This window comes from Indicator indicator, chromosome 1, assembly GCF_027791375.1.
Source record: "Indicator indicator isolate 239-I01 chromosome 1, UM_Iind_1.1, whole genome shotgun sequence".
NCBI lineage: Eukaryota > Metazoa > Chordata > Aves > Piciformes > Indicatoridae > Indicator > Indicator indicator.
The window spans coordinates 94967028-94986573 of record NC_072010.1 but is presented as its reverse complement, the minus strand read 5'-3'; the positions used below and the strand labels follow the sequence as shown (position 1 = coordinate 94986573).

Here is a 19546-nt window from a genome sequence, read left to right as displayed (position 1 = left end):
AAAACTACATTTCTTATGCAGAGACATGTCAGTCCTCTCAGCTTGCAGGCACAGAAATGTGCTTTCTGCAAACAGGAGACATCGTATTAAACGTCAAGTCAAAGAGAGCATATCCAGACCCTTAGTGCCCACCAGTCTGCACCTCATGGAAAAGTGGATAGTCCTGAGACAGCAGAATCAAGCTGTAACGTGGGAGGTGAGTTGAATGGTCTGCCTATGATGGCTCAGGATTGATTTACAGGTCCACCCACAGCCCACTCCTGCAGTTCTTTTTGATTTCCATGCAGGCATCTCAGAAGGCTCCCAAGCTGCCCCTGCTCTGCTGACAAGGAAGCTGGGACTAGTAACTTGCCATAGGACAGAGCAGTGGCAGAGGTATTGCTAGAATTGGTGTTCTACATCCTTTTAAGCCGAACTAATTCCCATGTCTTGCTCATTTCTACATATTTCTTCTCTCTGCTGACACTTGAAAACTCCTATAGCAAGCAGGTTCTGTCCTCTGGCCTGCTGGGCAGGTAGTATAGCACTGTCTTGGGAAGAAGGCTATGACAAGCACCTGTGGAGCAATGAGGTTCAGAGGGGTGCAAGCATGGTTCAGGTTAAATCCACTTCTGTGGATCTGCACCCTCAGCTTTGAGCTTCTAATATGAGTCATAAACACATTACAGTGTAAAGGCAGGGCTGGCTTTAGGAGGAAACATGTGAGTGAAGTCTGTCTGTGCATTGAGAGCTACAGGTGTTAGCTGCAGATTTGTAGTGTCTTTTAAGATTAAATTAATAGAATCTCCCTAAATGTAGGCAGTGAAAAACCTCCTTAGGAGAAGAAACTGGAGCATGCCAGTAATGCAGGCCAACCTGCAGGTCCACACCTCCGTTCTGTGGCTCACACACTTACCTCTAGTTATTTAATGAACATCTCTGCAGGTGTCTGCCCCCCTTGGCTTGGCCATATGTCAAGCAAACATCAGCTAGTCCTAACTTAAAGGAAATTCTTCATTCTCTTTATTCCAAACAGCCTGTGACACCCTAGCAAAGGCCACAGCCAAGACTGCACAAATGAAAGGATGTGCCTTTGAAAGGCCATGGGGAGAGCAAATCTTTCAGCTGTGGACCTCATGTGTACTAAATCTTTTCCTTCCTCCATGGTGAAAATGTCTCTGCTGATTGTCCTTCTGTATACCAGCCAGCTGAGATTTCTGAGTCTGCTCTGCAAAATGACATTTGGTGTTAGACATGACATGGCCAGTGAGTTTGGGCTGGCACAGTCATGTGGAAGATGGGAAAGACATCTTTGGGGCTGGCTCCCTCAAATAGCTATATGAAGGAAGTTCCTTCTCAGTTTCTAGCCCCCATGTCTGATCCTTGCTTGTTTTTACCCTTTTCTCCATTTCTGACTTCTACACCATGAATATTGCAAGTGCTGCCAGGTCAGGAAAGTGTGCATGTATATGCATGGGTCTTGTGGGGATGTCAATACTACACAAGCCACAAAGCAATGGTCTCAGAACCCTCTCCCTGGAACCCAGGGCTTAGGTTTGCCTGGCATGGTAGTGAGCAGCTCAGTGCCACTACCATGTCTACTTCCATGTGGTGGAAATGGGTTGGGATTTTTCTCAATGCAGTGAACATCTGTCTTTTACAGAACATGCTCATGGCCTCATTGAGCCCAAATAAGAAAGCAGGAGGAGGTTGTCTTCAGCTCTGGATCAGACCACTGCTCAGGCGTGACTGTGGAACCTGCAGAATGGGAGGAATTCAGGGGGGATGTATTTTAGAATTGATGCTATGTGTGGTTTTCCCTTCCCCCTCCCTCCCTCCCCTCCCCCCCCTCCCCCCCACTTCCCCCCCCCCCCCCCCCCCCCCCCCCGCTCCACCCTGCTCTGTCCCCACCCCACCAATCAGCCTCTTTAACATGACAAAGAGCCTCCAAGACCAGACGATGGTGAATATTGCAGTCCCAGGCAGGGCAAAGTCAGGTATAAAGGCCTGTCTTCATTTCGGGGCTATCTCAGCTTGCTGGTGAGACCTGCCTCCAAGGAAAGGTAGCATTTAGTAAAAGGTGTGGAACCACCTTGTGTCCTACCATGAGCGCACACTTGGCTCTGCCTTCCTACCAGACTTACCCCAGTGGGACTGGCATGGGGTACCTGGAGTTTTACTGGAACTCAGCAGGCGAGGTAGGACATCCCTCCACTTCAGCTGGGCCAGCAGCAGTCACCAGTGCCACTTTGTCTCCAGAGGCAGGAAGGAAGAGGCAAACGATTGGTAAGATATTTCAGCTAAGTTCTAGACATGATCCCCTGAATGCTTCTGGGCCCAGGTCAGCCACTTGCTTAACAATCTTGAGCAATTTTTTCTCTCTCCCTTCCTTTGTTTCTAATATGTGAGCTGGGAAAAGGAGGATGTGGTAGCAAAGGAGGATGAGAAACCTTGGGGCAAGAAAGCTGGTGAAGGGTCTGGAGAACAGGTTTTGTGAGAGAGTGGCTGAGGGAACTGGGGTTGCTCAACATGGAGAAAAGGAGGCTGAGGGGAGACCTTCTTGCTTTCTATGACTACCTGAAAGGAGGTTGTAGTGAGGTGGGTGTTGGTCTCTTCTCTCTAGTAACAAGCGATAGGATGAGAGGAAATGGCCTCAAGTTGCACATGGGGAGGTTTAGGTTGGGTATTAAAAGAAACCTCTTGACTGAAAGGGTTCTCACACACTGGAATAGGCTCCCTTGGGAGGCAGTTGAATCCCTGTCGTTGGAGGTGTTTAAAAGAGGCAGAGATGTGCCAAGGAATGTGTTTGTGATAAACTATGTGCTACCAGACTTGGCAGAGAGAAATAATGGCTAGACGTGATGATTTTAAAGATCTTTTCCAACTAAAACAATTCTATGATTCGATGACTCTATCTTTCCATGCTAGTATACTGTGTGAACAGTTTTCCTAAATTTCAACAGGGCCTGTGATAGTCCATGGCACAGGCCAGTGTGTGCTGCAGGCTGAAGGTGACAGCACAGTGTTATGGAAGCTCATGGTCCCCTGGGTAGGAATGTAATTATAAAATCATGGAATTGTTCTGGCTGAAAAAGACCTTTAAGATCATGATATTTGTGCCACCTTTTAATAAAATATTGTCACATCTGCTATGGAGAGAAACAAATCCTGAAGGTAATTCAGGGATGCTTGTGGCATCATCCCTTTTACTCTTGCAAACTCCTTGCACCCTTCATGTGCTCATTCCACTTCAGCCAAGATGTGCTGTGAACCACTGGGAAATCTGATCCTTTTAAGTTCAACTTTATTACTCTTTGCTTCTTGTAGTTTGACATCTTCCTCCCTCTATTTCCCTCTCCTTTCCATGCTCTATTTTCTTTGCCTTTCCTTCTTGGCAAAAAAAGAGCCCCAGGACTCACTACTGGCATTCCCTCTCCCTGTGATTACTCTCTCACCCCAGTGAATGGCAATAGTTGACGAAAGCAGGTTTTTGCCCAGTGCAAGGTATGGTCAGCAAGGTAACACTCTTGTGAGGATGATGGGGTAGGAGGAGAGTGAGCTTTAGGGGTGCTGGTTTCAAACTGTCAGATGCTATAGAGAGTTACAGGCTCAGGCAGAGTGACTAGTAGCCACTTGCCATGAGGCTACTTGCCACATAGTTTGGAGAAAGGCTAAAGCTCTCTGCATGCTGCCTGGATTAGGCTCATTTGTGTCCCCAGTGGGTCTGGTATATAGACTTGAAACCCATCTTCAAACACTCTCCTCTGGTACAGATCTCTACAGAAAAAGCCCAGTTGTGATAGCAGAGGCATACAGAGGCTTGTGGAAGTGAGTTTCATGTTTATGTCTATTGCGCTTCTGGCTGTGTTTTTTGCTTTTTCTTTCCCTCACTCTCTAAATATGGAAAAAGGAGTACCTTTGTCTTGAACTTCTCCTACAGGTGGGAGATTACATAGCAGTTTTGGATGACAGGCCATGATGAAAGAACTTGCAGGAGCTTTTGCTCTGGTTCCTGTCTAACACTTCCCTGTTTTCCAAGCTTTTGCTGCACAGCCTGCAGAAGCCAACTGTCCTATGGTCCCATATGAAATTTTAGTTTCCCATACATCTATGTCACACACGTTCAGTTTTCTAAGGCTCTGCAGCCTTGCTTCATGCACATAACATCTAACAAGAGGTCCTTGCACCTCTTCTATTGACAACTCCTTTCTCCTTGTAGGAGGAATCTCTTTGTAGTCCTCATGGTCCTGGTCCCCAGTACCAGAAACCTGCCTTACTACACACTTGTCTCTTCTCACAGCTTGGTGGTTATCATTTCCTAGGGATAGGAAATAGCCAAGTGCAAGTAACCCTAGAGTGGCAGGCAGCATTAGAGTGGCAGTACCTCTGTAAGGAGTGTAACAAGGGAAAAGATACTGCAGGCATGGCCAGCTTTCTGATACACAGGATTAACTTAAGGCTTTGGAGTGGATTGCTTAGTAGTGTTTCAGTTTAGGGTAGAAGAAGGAAGGGTTCCTCAGAAAGGCATTGGTAATTTGCATTGGACATGCATTTGGGAAGGTGTCTCAGTGGGCTTCAGTCATAATTCTCAGGGTGACTAGCAAGGATATTAGGAGCTATTGTTTGGGCTCAGTAGTCAGAGGATGTGCACCAAAAATGGCACTGTTACATTCACTGTGCCATGCCTCTCCTGAAAAGTCAGTAGTGGAGCAGCTGGAGGAAGGAGGGATGGTGTAGGGGGGAGACTGCTATCACAGCCTGTTAATCAGGGTCTCAACCTCTCTTGCAAATCCCAGCAAGAAGGCATCTGGCAGAAAGGTGCTGGGGTAATCTCTCTCTTTAGCATTTCCCTATTCAGGCAGCCTGAATGCCTTTGCATCTTGGCAGCTTTTGTCTGGACTAGTAGCCCAGATTGTTTAGGAAGTTTTTTCTTTAGATCTTTATCTTATCCTTAACAGACATCCCTTAAGTTATGTACCAGGAGAAAGGACTTGGACATCTTCCTTTGCACTCTTGAATTTTGTCCCCCATGTCTCAGGTACACCTGTCCCACACATCGACCTTTCTTCTCTCCCTCCCGACTTCAACATCAAATTTCTCTTCTTGATTCTTCTATCACCAGAAGCCCCCCTCAGAGAGATAGGTGCCTCCATTGGTACACGTGTTTCTGTCAGCAGATTTGTCTATGCTCACAGATCCATGAAGAAAGGAGGGTGGCATAAGCTTTTGCTTCCAGAAAGCCCCTGTCTGGAAGGCAAAGAGAACCACAGCAGGCAGGGAGCATGCTCATACCTCTACAGCTGTGCATTGTGTCTTGTATAACTTTTCTGGTTGTCTTTATTTCTAGAAGTATCCCCTGTTTCATCCAGTTCTGGGAACTTCAGCCACTTCACACCAGATTCAGCTACCAGTCCACATTCAGCATCCTCATCTCCACAGCCCACAGTTAAGTCCCAAAAGGGCGGAGAAGATGGCATGGAGGGGGTGAGGAAAGCCAAGAGCCGCACAGCCTTCTCCAAGGAGCAGCTGCAAACCCTGCACCAGCGGTTCCAGAGCCAGAAGTACCTCAGCCCCCAGCAGATCCGAGAGCTGGCTGCTGTCCTGGGGCTTACCTACAAGCAGGTGAACATGGGGACTTTGACCCATACCTGTCCCATAGTGACTGAGTGGTCACATAAGGCAGTGACAGAATGGCAAGATGAGTTCCAAGTAGAGCACACAGACAAAGGTGCCAGCTAACAGTTGCTCCTTTGCCTCTTCATGGCCAGAGATCAGAAGGACTTCTTGGGGAAAGTCAGTGGCACTTCACTGCTGCCTCTCCAGTGAGGGGTGAGTTAAGGGTACTGCTGCTAACACTTGTAGTAGAATTGCAAACACAGTGATGAATACGCTGCTTGCTACAAACAGCCTGTACCCTGGGCTTGGCAGCACTTCACAGACTCTTTCAATACACTTAAGGAACTTCACAGAACCATAGAATCGTTTTGGTTGGAAAAGACCTTTAAGATCACAAAGTCTGTCAACCTAACACCATCATGGTCATTAAGCCATGACCAAAGTGCCATGCATCAACCCTGGCATGCACCAGTTTTCTGAATCCCAGGACTGCAAGATGCTGAAAGCTATTTCAAGTAGTTCCCATGGCTAACCTTGCCCAATATCTAGTAACATCCCACATTCAGAAATGTCTGGCTGCTTGACACTTACTCCCCACTCCACATGAGTACTGATAGGTTCAGACATGGCAGCTGGTCATGGTCTCTGCTGATCTCTAGGTTGGTTTGTGTAATAAATTTGTTCTGTCTTAAAGGATGCCTTCCTAAAGCAGTGGAGGCTGGGCAACAGGGCACAAGTGTTTGCAGTTACAAGTCCAAAATCAGCCTGTAATTTGGATCTCAGAAGCAGGGCATAATGGCCTGGATGCCCCATGCACCCTGGGGGTAAAAATGTTATATATGCATTGTAGGTGCGCACAATGAAACTGGTTCAGTCAGGAATAAGAACAGTGTGACAATCTGCTCTTTCCTTCAATCCACATCCCTGCAAAGGTTGCTCAGACAGAGCCCTGGGGGGAAACAGCTCTGGAATTCACCTCAGCAAGGAGCTTTGAATTTAGGAACTGCAGGGTACAAGGAGTAAGCCTTTCTCTTCTCCAGTCATGAGTGTGCATAAAGAGTGTCTTAGAAGTTTGCATGTACCACAGGGGCTTGTCAAGATCTTGGTGGGTCAAATTTGCACCAAGTAATTAATTTTCATGATTGAAATGAATCAATTTGTGCAGATAGAACTACCATGTGGATATAACACTGCCTTCTCCCCCCACCATGCAGATGAACCAGCCACCTGCTGAGGCTGCCAGACAGATATCTCCCCTTGGCAACAACCCCAGGGAGCTTTTCAAAGCTTTTATCTACTGCTGCCCATGTATCTATGCCATCTGGTCACTCTCCCCCTGGTTCTTCCTGCTTCTGAATCTGATAACATTTGCTGATGGCTTCTCTGCTCTCCTTTCCCTATTCAGGTGAAGACATGGTTCCAGAACCGGAGGATGAAGCTGAAAAGGTGCCAGAAGCTCAGCCTGTGGACTGAACGGGCTCAATGCCTCATGCAAGTAAGAACACAGCTCACCATAACCTTTCACAGAATCACAGAATAGTAGGGGCTGGATGGGACCTCAGGATATCATCTAGTCCAATCCTCCTGCTAAAGCAACTTCACCTACATTAGGGTGCACATGAACACGTCCAGGCAGGTTTTGAAAGTCTCTGGAGGAGGAGACTCCATAATCTCTCTGGGCAGCCTGGTCCAGTGCTCCAGCACCCTCACAAGAAAGAAGCTTTTCCCTATGTTCAGATGGAATCTCTTGGGCAGATAAGCCCAGTGATCCTCCAATGGGGCAAATTAAGTATACAAGTATCAGTGCACTCTGCCTTCTCCTTTGTTCAGTGCAGAGGCACAGGTGTGGCAAAATCCTCCATCTTCTGGAGGTGGCATAGCTGACTATGCCACTGAAACGCTTCCAAAGAAAAACTCTTTTCCCTATATATATACATGACTGCATACCCTTCCCTGAGCTATGGGGATGGAAGTGATTCTTCCTTCACTCCCATGTCATTGCTGCTGATCAAAAGACAGTATGAAATGTGATGGAACAGAGCCTCAATATATGTCAGGCCTGTGGACACCAGTGCAGAAGCTATGTTCTGACTCACTGTCTTTCCCTTGCAGAGTGGCTTCCAGCCAAGTACTTATCATAATGTGCATTCTAAATTCCATCAGGGCTACCCAATCCCAGCAGCCAGCAACATCCAAACAGTGCCTCCTCCCAGCCAGCGCTACGGAGCAGGACAGAATGCTTACACAATCATGACCAGTGAGGATGGAGGAGTCTTTGGCAAAGGTGGGGACACCTGCAGCGTCCAGCAGACAGCGGGCTTCATTTCCCAGCACAAAGTAGACTTTTATCACAGCTGTCCTGGCAGTGTGGAATACCCAGGCACAAAGACAGGTGACAGCTGTAATTTCCACCATTCAACCACCATGGGGACTCCTTTCCCAACCACTGCTGGCCACCATCTCTATCATTCCTAAGCACTGTGGATGTGGAGTACTCAGGCAGCTGAGAATCAAATCTTATTCCCATCTCTCCCTTTGTTATTCCTGTGACCTCCAGTTCAAGGGCACCATGTAGCTAGAACCTGTTTCAGCATCCAAATGTGTGCCTGAAAGCAACACTGGAGTAAAGCTGGGCCTTTGCTTGTGTACTCTTACATATGCACACACCATACTTCCCCTTCTTTATTGGCACAAGCAACTAAGTTCTAAGCAAGAACCAACATCTGGCTACCTAGGTTATGCCCTGGATCTTCTAAACTATGGATCCTGTAACTTGTCTCAGAGGAGGCACAGTTTGCCTTGGTAATCTCATTTATACACATCATTGTACAGTTGTGTACAATGCAAGGTATGGAGAGCTGCTGGTGACATACCATTCTTTGAAATTAGAGAAGTTATTGTCATATGCCAGACATCCATTTGATGGTTAGACCACTAGTTCTGTAGGTCATCTATAAGGTATAGAATCATAGAATTTTTGTGGTTGGAAAAGACATCTAATATTGAATCCAACCATTCTCTAAGTCTACCAAGTCTGGTGCTAAACCATGTCCACAACTTTGCTTATTTCAGCATTGATTAAGTGTCCAGCAAAGGGAAATGTGTCAACCAGCTTGCAGGAAGGCTGGTAAGATGGTCTTATAAGCATCACAATGACAAGTAACTGCTTTGTTGTAGTCCTTCTATTTCTGTGCCTCCCCTCAAGAAAGCCAAACAGTGCATTTGGCAAATAAAAAATATTTTTGGGATGGATTATGTATTTTTCTGTATCTTTTTTGCACTATAGTAGAGCATTGCAGTATCAAATCCAGATGGTGCATACTGCATGTGAAACAGTACTTTGGGAAGATTTCTGTGTTTGTTTTTTTTCCTTTTATCCTTGTTTGAAAGAAACAAAAAAAGATTGCTGCAGTTGAAATTGTGTGGAGAAGGCATAAAATAAATTACCACGGTCAAAAGATTATAGGCAACCAGTCCCTTCTGAGGTGAAACCTGCAACTGGGGTTCACAACAATGCTGTGCAATGCTGTAAGACTGGGGAAGTGGCTAGAAATCTGCCCTGTGGAAATGGTCCTGAGAGTATTGGTCAACAACCAGCATGTGGCCAAGGAGGTCAACAACATTCAGGCTTGGGTCAGCAATAGTGTGGCTAGCACGAGTAAGGCACTGATAGGCCACACCCTAGGTGCTCTGTTCAGTTTTGGGCCCCTCACTACAAAAAGGACATTGTGAAGCTGGATTGTATCCAAAGAAGGGTAATGAAGGTGAAGAGACTAGAGCACAAGTCTGAGAGGGATCTAGTGGAAGGTATCCCTGACCATGGCAGGGGTGTTGGAACTAGATGATCTTTAAGGTCCCTTCCAACCTAAACCATTCTATGAATCCATAAATAACCATAGCAACCATATGCTATTGTTATTAGTCATTTGACTGTGAAACTATAAAGTGAGATTTTTCTGTGTTAATTTATCAGCTTTATGGCTCTTGGCAATGCCAGATATCTAGAGTCTGAAGACCAAATGAGTAACTATCACCCACCTAAAGAATTTCCTTCACCCTACAATGTTTAATACTAGGACTGAATAAAACACAGAGGTATCATAATTTCTAAACTTAGTAGTAATATAAATACCTAAAATCAGGTGTGTGTATCAAAGTACATTTAATAACAGAAAAATTATGACTCAGGGAGCTGGGCCTCTCCTGCTTTTTGATGACTGTGACTATCTTAATGATAGAACAATTGATGTCTGCAACTGGTGTAATAATGGCCATGGTCTTCTGTTGACAGAGCTGGTTTATATCCTGGCATTTGGTCTTATAAAAATCCACACAATTGAAACTCATGCTCTTAGCCCATTGATCTAGCCTGTCTAGATCCCACTGCAGAGGCTCAATGCCCTCAAGCAGATCAACACTTCCATCCAGCTTGGTGTCATCTTCAAACCTACTAAGAGTGCACTCAATCTCCTGATTCAGATCATTGATAAAGGTGTTAAACAGGACCAGACCCAGTACTGAGTGCTAGGGAACACCACCACCACTCCTGTCTGGCCACCAACAGGACTTCATTCACCACCACTCTTTGGGCTCAGCTGTCCAGCCAGTTTTTCACCCAGCTGAGTACACCCATCCAAGCTCTGGGCAGACAGTTTCTCCAGGAGAATGCTGTGGGAAATAGCATCAAAGGCTTTACACTAAACTCCAGAGAGACAACATCCACAGCACTTCCCTCATCCACTAAGCAGGTGACCATATTGTGGGAGGAGATCAGACTAGTCAAGTAGGACCTGCCTTTCATAAACACATGCGGATGAGGCCTGATCATCTGATTGTCCTGTATGTGCCACATGATGGTAGTCAGGATGATCTGCTCCATCAGCTTCCCCACTACCAAAGTTAAATTGACAGGCCTGTAGTCCTTGATCTTCTGGCTCTTCTCATAGATGGGTATCACTTTAGCTAGCTTCCAGTCTGCCAGGACCTCACTGGTCAGCCATGACTGCTGAAAAATGGCTTAGTGAGCACCTCTGCCAGCTCACTCAGAATCCTTGGGTGAATTCCATCTGGTCCCATAGATTTGCATACATCTGTGTGGTGCAGCAGGTTGCTGACCTTCTCTTCCTGGGTTTTTGCAGGGGGTGGGGGGGAAGGGAAGATTCTGCTCCTGGTCTCTGTCTACTAGTTCAGGGGGCTCAATTCCCATAATATAACTGGCCCTATTACAAAGTCTGAGGCAAAGGTAGCATTAAGCAACTCAGCCTTTTCCTCATCCTGTATCACTATGCTTCCTCCTGCATTTAATAGATGCACATAAAGCATCAGTTCCAGTGTTACAATCCGTAAAAGACCTACTGATATGGACACAGCCCAGCTGCTAGAGACACAGCCTGTCTGTGAGCAGATGGGCTTCCATTATATGTCAGAAATTAATTCTATGCTGGTTATGAAAGATACTCACAGATGTGATCTGAGGATGCTCTTCAAATCTTTGGACAGCATGAAACTAATATGGTCTTCCCAAGAAAAAAACGAACAAAATCACCAAGACCCAACAACAACTTTCTTTTTGTCTAAGACCAATGTCATGATTTTCCACCTTTCATACACCTTTTGACTGCCTGGCATCAGCCAAGATGCAATTGGCTTCTGATGATAGCCAAGAAATGTGTGGCAGTTCTGCTGAAAATTTCCAAATCTCTGTTAGCTCAACATTTTAAGCCACACAGTGTAGTTCACACATGCCTGTAGGGAAAAGCCTATTAAAGCAAAGATCATACTTTTATCTGCTCTGGAGATAAAACTGGGGCTGTGAGCCCCTGCTCATGGGCCACTCAGAACAAACACGTAGCTTGTAAAACATCACTGCAGGCCATGCTGACACTGAGAGCAAGGAATGAGGTTGCTTGCAACACTCTGCTTGCCTGGTATTTCGACTATGGGACAGCAAAGGCTGGAACTCAGTAAATTAGTGAGTAAAACGCTGGTCTGCCTCATCTATATTAGATCTAACTACTTCTGTTTGAGTGGAATTCTTGCACCACTGCAGCTATATCTTACAGAGCAGGGTCAAAAGAAGCAACAGTTTTAATAGAGATGTAACATGTCCCAGTAGAGAGGGCTTTTGCTGACTGACACATACTTCCTCCAAGGAACTGATCTAAATATCCTTGCGGAGGTATGAGCCTCTAGGGGTTTGTTGCATGTCCATCAGTTTCAGTGGTACTGCTGTGATTACCTGTGCAGCTGTTTCACACAGTGATGTGACTTAGGCATGACAAGATAACAAGAAGAGATCTCCAGCACTGTGGAAAGATAGAATCCCACTCAATTGCATACCTAAAAATCTTTTGAGCTACTAGCAGTCACTTCCAGCCTACCTGCTAAAAATCCCACAGCAGCCACTCGGCCCATTCCCTACAGTCCTACAGCTCCATGTGCTTGACAGAACATGTGTGCAACTCAGGCTGAGCAACCAGGGCAATAACACACACCCTTGAAGGCATGCTCCATTCCTGCAGAACATAGTGAATACAGTTAACATAAGCCACAATCTGCAGAGAAGCCCATCTCAGCCCTAGTGCTATTTTAGCAACAGTATCTGATTCTGCATGAGGAGGGTATCTGCTATTAAAGTTCTGACTACATATTTAACCTTGTGGGATTAAAAAAAAAAAAACACAACCCACAAACAAAAAAAGAAGAAAGAAACATAGCAAGCAACACCAGTTATTCCATCAAGCATCCTCTGCAACTATTTGCAAAACCCCTGTGTATTTCTGTAGAGTTTAAGTTTGCATCCTAAAGAAATCATTAAATACATGAAAAGAAGCTGCTATTTTGAAAACTGAAACACATGGCTATATTACAGAACTTTTATAGGTGCTTTGTGTTTTGTTTGGTTTTTTTTTTTTTTTCCAAGGGAATTGTTGAAATGAACACAACTAAGAGCATTACCAGAATTCATTCAAACTGATGCTGGAACATGAGCCTCAGGTGAGGATGAGAAATCTATTCTGTAACACAGGAAATCATGAGAGTTCAAAGTTCAGGTGTTCAAAGTGAGAGGTACATAAAGAAGGTAAGGCTCTGACAAACCAAAGCTCACTGGGCAGAAATAGGTTCATCAAGTCTCTGAAGTGGTGGCTGCTGACGCACTGCTTTAGTACCAATGAGCATGTCACATTTCAGTACCTTTTAAATATTGCTTCCAGGTGCTAAAGGAAGATAAATGCAGTTTTGAAACAATACAGGGGACAAATGAGATTTGATTTCAGTGCTGGAGGCAAGATTTAACTATTTAGAAACTTCTGCTGCCATCTGAGGTTAGCAAAAGAACCCCAGGAGAGCTGCAGCCTCAATGAGGCAGGACCTTCCAGGCCTCTAACTGTGACCTGGAACAGCAACAGGTGGCCAAACAATTTCAAAATATGCTCTTGTCCTCATACTAAAAGAGTTATCTTGAAGCATTGACATTTAAGGACCAATACAACCATATTACAGGGCTGCAAATCAGCAATAGCAGCCCACTTGCCCACCCTGGAGGCCCTCATTTCCCCACCTTGCAGTAGGCAACAAACCTGCACATTGAAACCAATTCCAATGGACTTCTGCCACCTACTCCTTTTAAAAAGTTTCTTGATCCTACTTCTGGGAGAAACAGTAGAATTACACTATTTCCTCCTTTCCCCAGTGCCCTGTGTAAAGTGACTGTTTTCATTGCGGGCTGTTTCAATGCAAGCTGGCAAGACCATTTCAACATTAAAATAAAGTAATTTATTTTTAATCCAAACAAGTCTAAGAACATTAAACAAAGTAATAAAAGACAACATGAACATAAAATGAAACATGCTCAAGATCGCTGCAAGAAAATACACTTTAAGAAAAAACAGCATGAACAACAAATGTTTGCGTCCTCTGCAGCAAAAAAATTTAACACACAACCCTTGTGCAGACATTAGAGGACAGGGTTGCAGTAAAAACTGTGCAGTGACCACAAAAAATCCCAAACTTCTCACCTGCCCCAGAACTTGGAGACTTATGTCAGTTGAGGCAGCCTTTCAGCAGAGTAATGCAGAATCCAACTAAGCCTTAAGGAAGGGACAAAAATCCTTTTAGCATACATTCTTAAAACTGAGATTAGACAAGAGAATGAGGATCCATCCTGCTCTTGCCCCTTAGATGACAACTCCAGTCAGACCCAACAGGATTCCCTGCCCCAAACATCCAGGTTCCAGGATAAGTGACATTAACCTTTAAAACAACTTTTAAGGTTGTTTTAAAACAGCTTTAAAACAACAGGTCCTTTACCTAGATGCCCACTTCCACCCCAGAGAAAGCCACACTGCAGTAATGCTGTGTTTATGAAGTGCTAGGGGACCATCGTGTGCAGATAAACAGACTGTTCTCATCACATCAAAGATGGCTACACACAGCTGCTCCTCACAACCTCCAACAGCGGCACTTTGGGCTACCCTCTGCTGCAATGTGCAGTCTGGGACAAGCCATCAGTCTCTCAGCAGAGAGATGTAGAAGGGCAAGATGTAAACTGAGTGGGGACAGTCCCAGAGACACCATCCTAAATAAGCTGATAGCCACAAGTAAGTTAGCAGCCTTAGAATCCAAGAAAGAAATTTGAAGGTGACATGCATTACTGCTCTTCCCCTCCTCTCAACGGCCCCCTGAGAGCAGCAGGCAAGAGGTAGGCATGTGCTGACCCCTCCAAGCAGAGCTACTGAGAGTAATTGGACAACATAATCTGAAATCAAATGCTCTCATGTAGTCATTTCCTGAAGGAGGAGAGAATGCAGATGAAGAACCTATTAGCAGTTAGCTAACTGAAGTAGTAACATGATGAGGCAAGACAGTAGGAAAGATTCTGGGCTAGAACAAGGTATTTCCAGAAAAAAATGCTGAAGTACAGGGTCTTCTGCAGCAAAGCTCTGCTGCAAGACACAGGGAAAGACTCACAGATCACCTGATAAAGAGGCAGCAGAAGAGGGCAAGAATTTTGACAGCAAAGAGATTTTCACTGCTTCTATTGCTCCTGATTGTGGCATTGCACATTCTCCTCCATGAATGAGGTTACCTATCCACACACAAATCACTCTTGTGCCAAGGGTTAGCTATGAACAGAAAGCTGTCTTTAAAATAAAAGCTAGCCCAAGGAAGGAGAGCGCTGAACTCCACTAATAGTTAAAACAGAAGTAGGGAGGAGAGACAAGTGAGAAAGGAGTGGAAACTGGATCCCTGACTCAAAATTCTAGAAACCCCATGATAAAATAGAAGGGAGAAAAACCCCCAGCATCTTAGACCTAAGACTCATAACCACTCTGGGTTCCCAGAGGATGCCAAGGGGCTTGGTACTGATGCCGTACAGGAGAGCCTGAGAACGGTGCAATGTTGTCAGAGGTGCTCTGGAAGCCATAGGTAACTTCTGACTCCAGGTTGACATAATCCGTATCAGTAGAGTAGCCATGATAGAAGTTCATCTGCTGGGTTAGTAAGCCCATGGCTTGCTGTGTATTGCAGCTTGTTCCACCTTTTCCACCAAAAAGCCCCTCATCCTCCACAGCCATGAACGAGTACAGGCTCTGCCCATTCCCATAAGTCTGGTCACTGCTGTAAGCCTGATGCATGTTGGTCACAGCCTGAAGGTTTCTGCTGGCACTGACAGGGAAGCCCTGGTGAAAATTCGAAGTTACATCCAGGTATGCAGCCTGATGAAATCCCTGCTAGGAGAGACAAGAAAAGGCTGTTCAGTAACAGAACTGTGCCCACCTGTTTGGATGGGACCTCCTTCCTTGGCCACTCCCTTTCCCAAGCCCAACAGTAGTGGTCCTTGCCATGGACTAATAAAAGCAGAGATGGTAAACTCTTAAACTCAACTTGTAATCAAAGTGTCTGGGAACACCATGCTGAGAAGACAACCAGCATGATTAGCCTTGCTGACCTCTCTGGCTATTTTGTTTTCTATTTAGTCTCAACTGGGAAATAAACAGACTGGAAATAAAACCCTTGTTACAAGAAATACAGCTGGCTTAGTAATATACAGTCCCATGGCATTGTTCCAGTGAGCAGGTTGGACAAGAAACACTTCTTCCCAGACTGGAGATGACAATGGTGGGGGAATTCTCTCACCTGTGATAAATACACCCCTTTTTCCACCCACTGGCTTTCCTTCTGGCAACGTTTAAACTTCATCCGTTGGTTCTGGAACCACGTTTTCACCTAGAAGTGATTGGGAAAGGACATAGGACATTAGAAATTCGTTCTTGGGAGCTTACCACACATCCTAATGATGTTTTGCCTTCTACTACAATCCATTTTCTGCTTTGCTCCTAATACCATACACAATTTCAGCAGTTAAGAATATGCATCAGATCCAGGTAGATGTAGCATCATAAATCTGAACCTGGAGAACTAACACTTAACTCTTCAGATCACTGTGGGATCTTTCACAGGCCTGAAAAACAGGCCAAAACAGCTGCATCACCTCACCACTGTGCTAAGATTAGCACTGACTCAGCAGTGAGTCATTCCTTCAGTCAGACACAAGTAGCTTGTGGGGCAAGGACCTTTCCTCTAGGGAGAGACCCCGTGCTGTTCTGACTAAGAAAGACACTTTGCAGAGCAGCGTAAGGACCTGACTTTTCATGTTCTGAAACAACACATGTCCACACCGAACAGTAACCTGACTCTGCATAGTCCTGCTTTCTATGAACTTTCAAACACCTGCGTGGAGGGGGTGGATGGTGCTGGAACCAAATATAAGAGGAACACTGAGTCATAAATTTTCACACACTCTACTCACTCATGTAAGCAATGGTATAAACAAGACCGTGAAAGAAACTCTAAAAGAAAAGTGTCCCAACCCAGACCCTGCTCAGAGGATCATATCATGCCCAGGATGCAACTCTTGCTGCTCAGAGCAAGATGTTCACCTGCTTGTAGGTAAGCCCCAGGACAGCAGCCAGCTCTCGGATCTGCTGGGGGCTGAGGTACTTCTGGCTCTGGAACCGCTGGTGCAGGATTTGCAGCTGCTCCTGGGAGAAGGCTGTGCGGCTCTTGGCCTTCTTCAACACACCCTCACTTTCCTCCTTGACCTTCTGGGAAGAGGGATGGGGAGATGGATGCTCTGCAGTGGGGCTAGTGGCAGAGTCAGGGGTGTCCTGGGTAAGCATCCCAGAGCTAGAGGAAGCTGGAGAAACACCTGAGAAGAGAGATCTGGTGTTAGAGATGTCCGTGTGGAAAAGACTCAAGACTTCAAAGCGCAGTTTCTCTGGAGATGTTGTGACTGGGTGCCTTGGGGACTTACAGGGGCTCCGCAGACAGAGCAGAAAATCGTTCTGGTTCGAAAAGACCTTTAAGATCATCGAGTCCAACCGTTACCTAACCGTACCAAAGCTAGTGCTTCGCCATATCCTCAGCACCACATCCCTGTCTCTTTTAAAGACGTCCAAGGATGGAGAGTCAAACACTCCCCTGGGCAGCCTGTTCCAATGTTTGAGAACGCTTCCAGTGAAGAAGTTTCTAATATCCAACCTAAACCTCCCCTGGTGCAACTGGAGGCCTTTTCACTCGTCCCGTCCCTTGTTACTAGGGAAATGGGCACAGGTACCCTTGGGGCAGCGAAGCTGAGACCTCTCTTCTGCTCCCACCCCTGCCCCGTCCCTCCTGGTCGCTGGTGGTTCGCCCCCAGTTTCCCCCCCGCCAAAACCGCGGGCAGCCTGGTCGCTACGCCGGACTCAGGCGCGTACCTGGGTGGCTGGGTGTCTTCTCCGGTGCAAGGCAAGGGACGGTGTCCACCGGCGGAGCCTCCTCGGCGGGCTCACTGCTGTCCATGCTCCCTGGGGAGAGCCAGTAATAGTCGCCATACCTGAGGGCGCCGGGATAGGGCAGGTAGGGTGGCATGGCTAGGTGGGTGCTCATGGCCGGGCCTCCAGCCCCTAGCTGGCGGTGGGTTGTGCAGCAGGCAGCCCGCGGGCAGGTACCCCATTAGACGGAGGAGGGGGTGCGGGGGGATGCTTTATGTCCTTCCCAGCCTGGCCTGGGCTAGAAGGGATTGTCATGGCCATTGTCATGTTAAAAGTGGGTTGATTGGAGGGGAGGGGCTTTCGGGGGTATTCAGAGGGTGGAGGAGGGCTTGGCTCACCATGTCCCGCATCCCACTCGTCTTTCAGGTGCCTGCACTGCCAGGACACCCCCTCCCTGCTGAGGGGTGGGAGGAAGACTCTTTTTTCCCCCACCCTTCCAGGGGCCAGAAGGCCTGGGCAGAGCCGTTCGGGGAGTGGGCCAAGGCTTAGCAGACATCTCCTGCCTCATCGCCACAATTAACACTCTTTGTCCCCCACCTCCGCCTCCTCACCAGTCACCGCCCAAATGCAGAGAATGGGAAGGAGCCTGCCCCGGGGCATGCAAGAGCTTATGCGTGTCTGCATTGCAGATCGCAACCATCCTAGCAAACAGAGAAGCCCTCCACCCTACTCCCCCAGCTAGTGAATATAGGCTGGGTGGGGGAAGGAAAACCGTTGCAGAGCAGTGTCTATTGTGGAGAAAGGGTTCAAAGCCACACAAGCTGCTTGTTTCTTCAGCAGACAAGACTTAAACCAGGCAGGTCTGTTTTGCAGAGGCATAAAGAAATGGCATCCCACCTTTTCCAAGCTCCTTTCCTCAGGCATTTGACATTTTTGACCTTCGTTGGTTTTTGACCTGGTTGGGTTTTTTGTTTGTTTCGTTGTTGGGTTTGTTTTTTTTTTTTTTACTTTTTAGTTTGTTTTTAAAGAAGTTATATCTTTAAAATAAATTATAATTTTGTTTGTTTGTTTTGCTATGCATTGGGAATCACTCAGTCAATTTTAAAGAGGGCAGTACAGATATAAAAGATTCTTACATGAAGCCAGAGTCTACAGTCTGCTTGGGAAAGAAAATACTCCTTCCCTTTCACCTTCTATTTCCACAGATTCACAGAATAGTGAGGGCTGGAAGGGACTTCTGAAGATTATCTAAGTCTAACTCTCTGCTAAAGTAGCACCACAGGCAGGTTTGGAATGCCTCCAGAGATGGAGGCTCTGCTCTAGGCAACCTGTTCCAGTGCTCTGCCACCCTCAATGTGAAGAAAGTTTTCCTTACGTGTATGTAGAACCTCCTATGTTCTCATTTGCAAATTACAGCTTTCTTTAAAGAAATAAAAAATGTATCAAGAACATCTCACAGCCCATGAGTAACAAAAAATAGAAAACCACTTGGCAGAAGTACAAATTATAGCATATGACAAAATAAGCCAATTCCCCACCTCCCCCAAAGCAAGGAAACAGGCACCTACCGGTATACAAAGGCAGGAGAGTAGGTACTAACATGTCATACTGTTAAAGGTCTGTTGGCAATAACAGAGAGGGGTCTTCCCTGACTTCCATATATTTCCTCCACTCCTCTTGATGAGAAACAAGCACCAGCTGGTGCCTGGATTTACACGGGAATGCTGCTCACCTGGAGGGGTTCTTCTCTGGCCCACCTTTCATCACTTCCTAATTAACTGCGATTTTGGGTCTCAGTATCTGAACAGGGTCCAGGTGGAGAGATTATAAGGAACATGGGAGAAAAGGGTTATAATCAGATGAAGGGGGTGAAATATAAAGTCTGCTTCTAGCACTGTGGTAGAAAGTGCTACTGATGCAGGTGTGGAAAGGGATTTGCTCTTGGACAAGAAGCTCTTGTATTATCCATTATGGGATGAAGGCTCCAGGAAGCACTGCTGACTGTCCCATAAAATGCAATAAAATTCTGCATAAAATTCTGCAAGCCATCCATCAGAAGGGATGTGGCTTATGAGTAGCATGTGAGGCAGAGGGACCCTCACTTTAGAGTCAGAGTAACACCAACCATACCAGAAAATCCTCCCTTGTGAAATTGTGTGTGTGTGTTTGGCAATGCAACAAAACGTTTGTGATTT

The 19546-nt window shown here is 46.1% G+C and overlaps 2 protein-coding genes across 2 annotated transcripts; one reads left to right on the top strand and one right to left on the bottom strand.

Moving 5' to 3' along the window:
- The first annotated feature begins 2084 nt into the window (after positions 1-2084).
- LOC128974451 (homeobox protein NANOG-like) lies at positions 2085-8070 on the top strand. Its single transcript, XM_054391087.1, has 4 exons — positions 2085-2265; positions 5327-5601; positions 7001-7090; positions 7708-8070. The coding sequence occupies exons 1-4, from the start codon at positions 2085-2087 to the stop codon at positions 8068-8070; spliced, it is 909 nt and encodes a 302-aa protein (XP_054247062.1).
- Positions 8071-14909: 6839 nt separating this feature from the next.
- On the bottom strand, positions 14910-17526 carry LOC128973534 (homeobox protein NANOG-like). The gene is made up of 4 exons (XM_054389871.1): positions 17355-17526; positions 16539-16807; positions 15736-15825; positions 14910-15329 (listed from the first exon to the last, which is right to left on the bottom strand). Exons 1-4 carry the CDS (start codon positions 17524-17526, stop codon positions 14910-14912), a joined length of 951 nt encoding a protein of 316 aa, XP_054245846.1.
- Positions 17527-19546: the final 2020 nt, after the last annotated feature.

Bases quoted from the DNA above. Each gene is read 5' to 3' on its own strand.
- LOC128974451 (XM_054391087.1), top strand. From the start codon at position 2,085: ATGAGCGCACACTTGGCTCTGCCTTCCTACCAGACTTACCCCAGTGGG. The intron at 2,266-5,326 runs GTAAGATATTTC...CTTTATTTCTAG, and splicing joins AAGGAAGAGGCAAACGATTG to AAGTATCCCCTGTTTCATCC. The intron at 7,091-7,707 runs GTAAGAACACAG...TTTCCCTTGCAG, and splicing joins GGGCTCAATGCCTCATGCAA to AGTGGCTTCCAGCCAAGTAC.
- LOC128973534 (XM_054389871.1), bottom strand. From the start codon at position 17,526: ATGAGCACCCACCTAGCCATGCCACCCTACCTGCCCTATCCCGGCGCC. The intron at 15,826-16,538 runs GTGAACATCTTG...AATCACTTCTAG, and splicing joins TGGGGCTTACCTACAAGCAG to GTGAAAACGTGGTTCCAGAA. The intron at 15,330-15,735 runs GTGAGAGAATTC...TGTCTCTCCTAG, and splicing joins AAGGGGTGTATTTATCACAG to CAGGGATTTCATCAGGCTGC.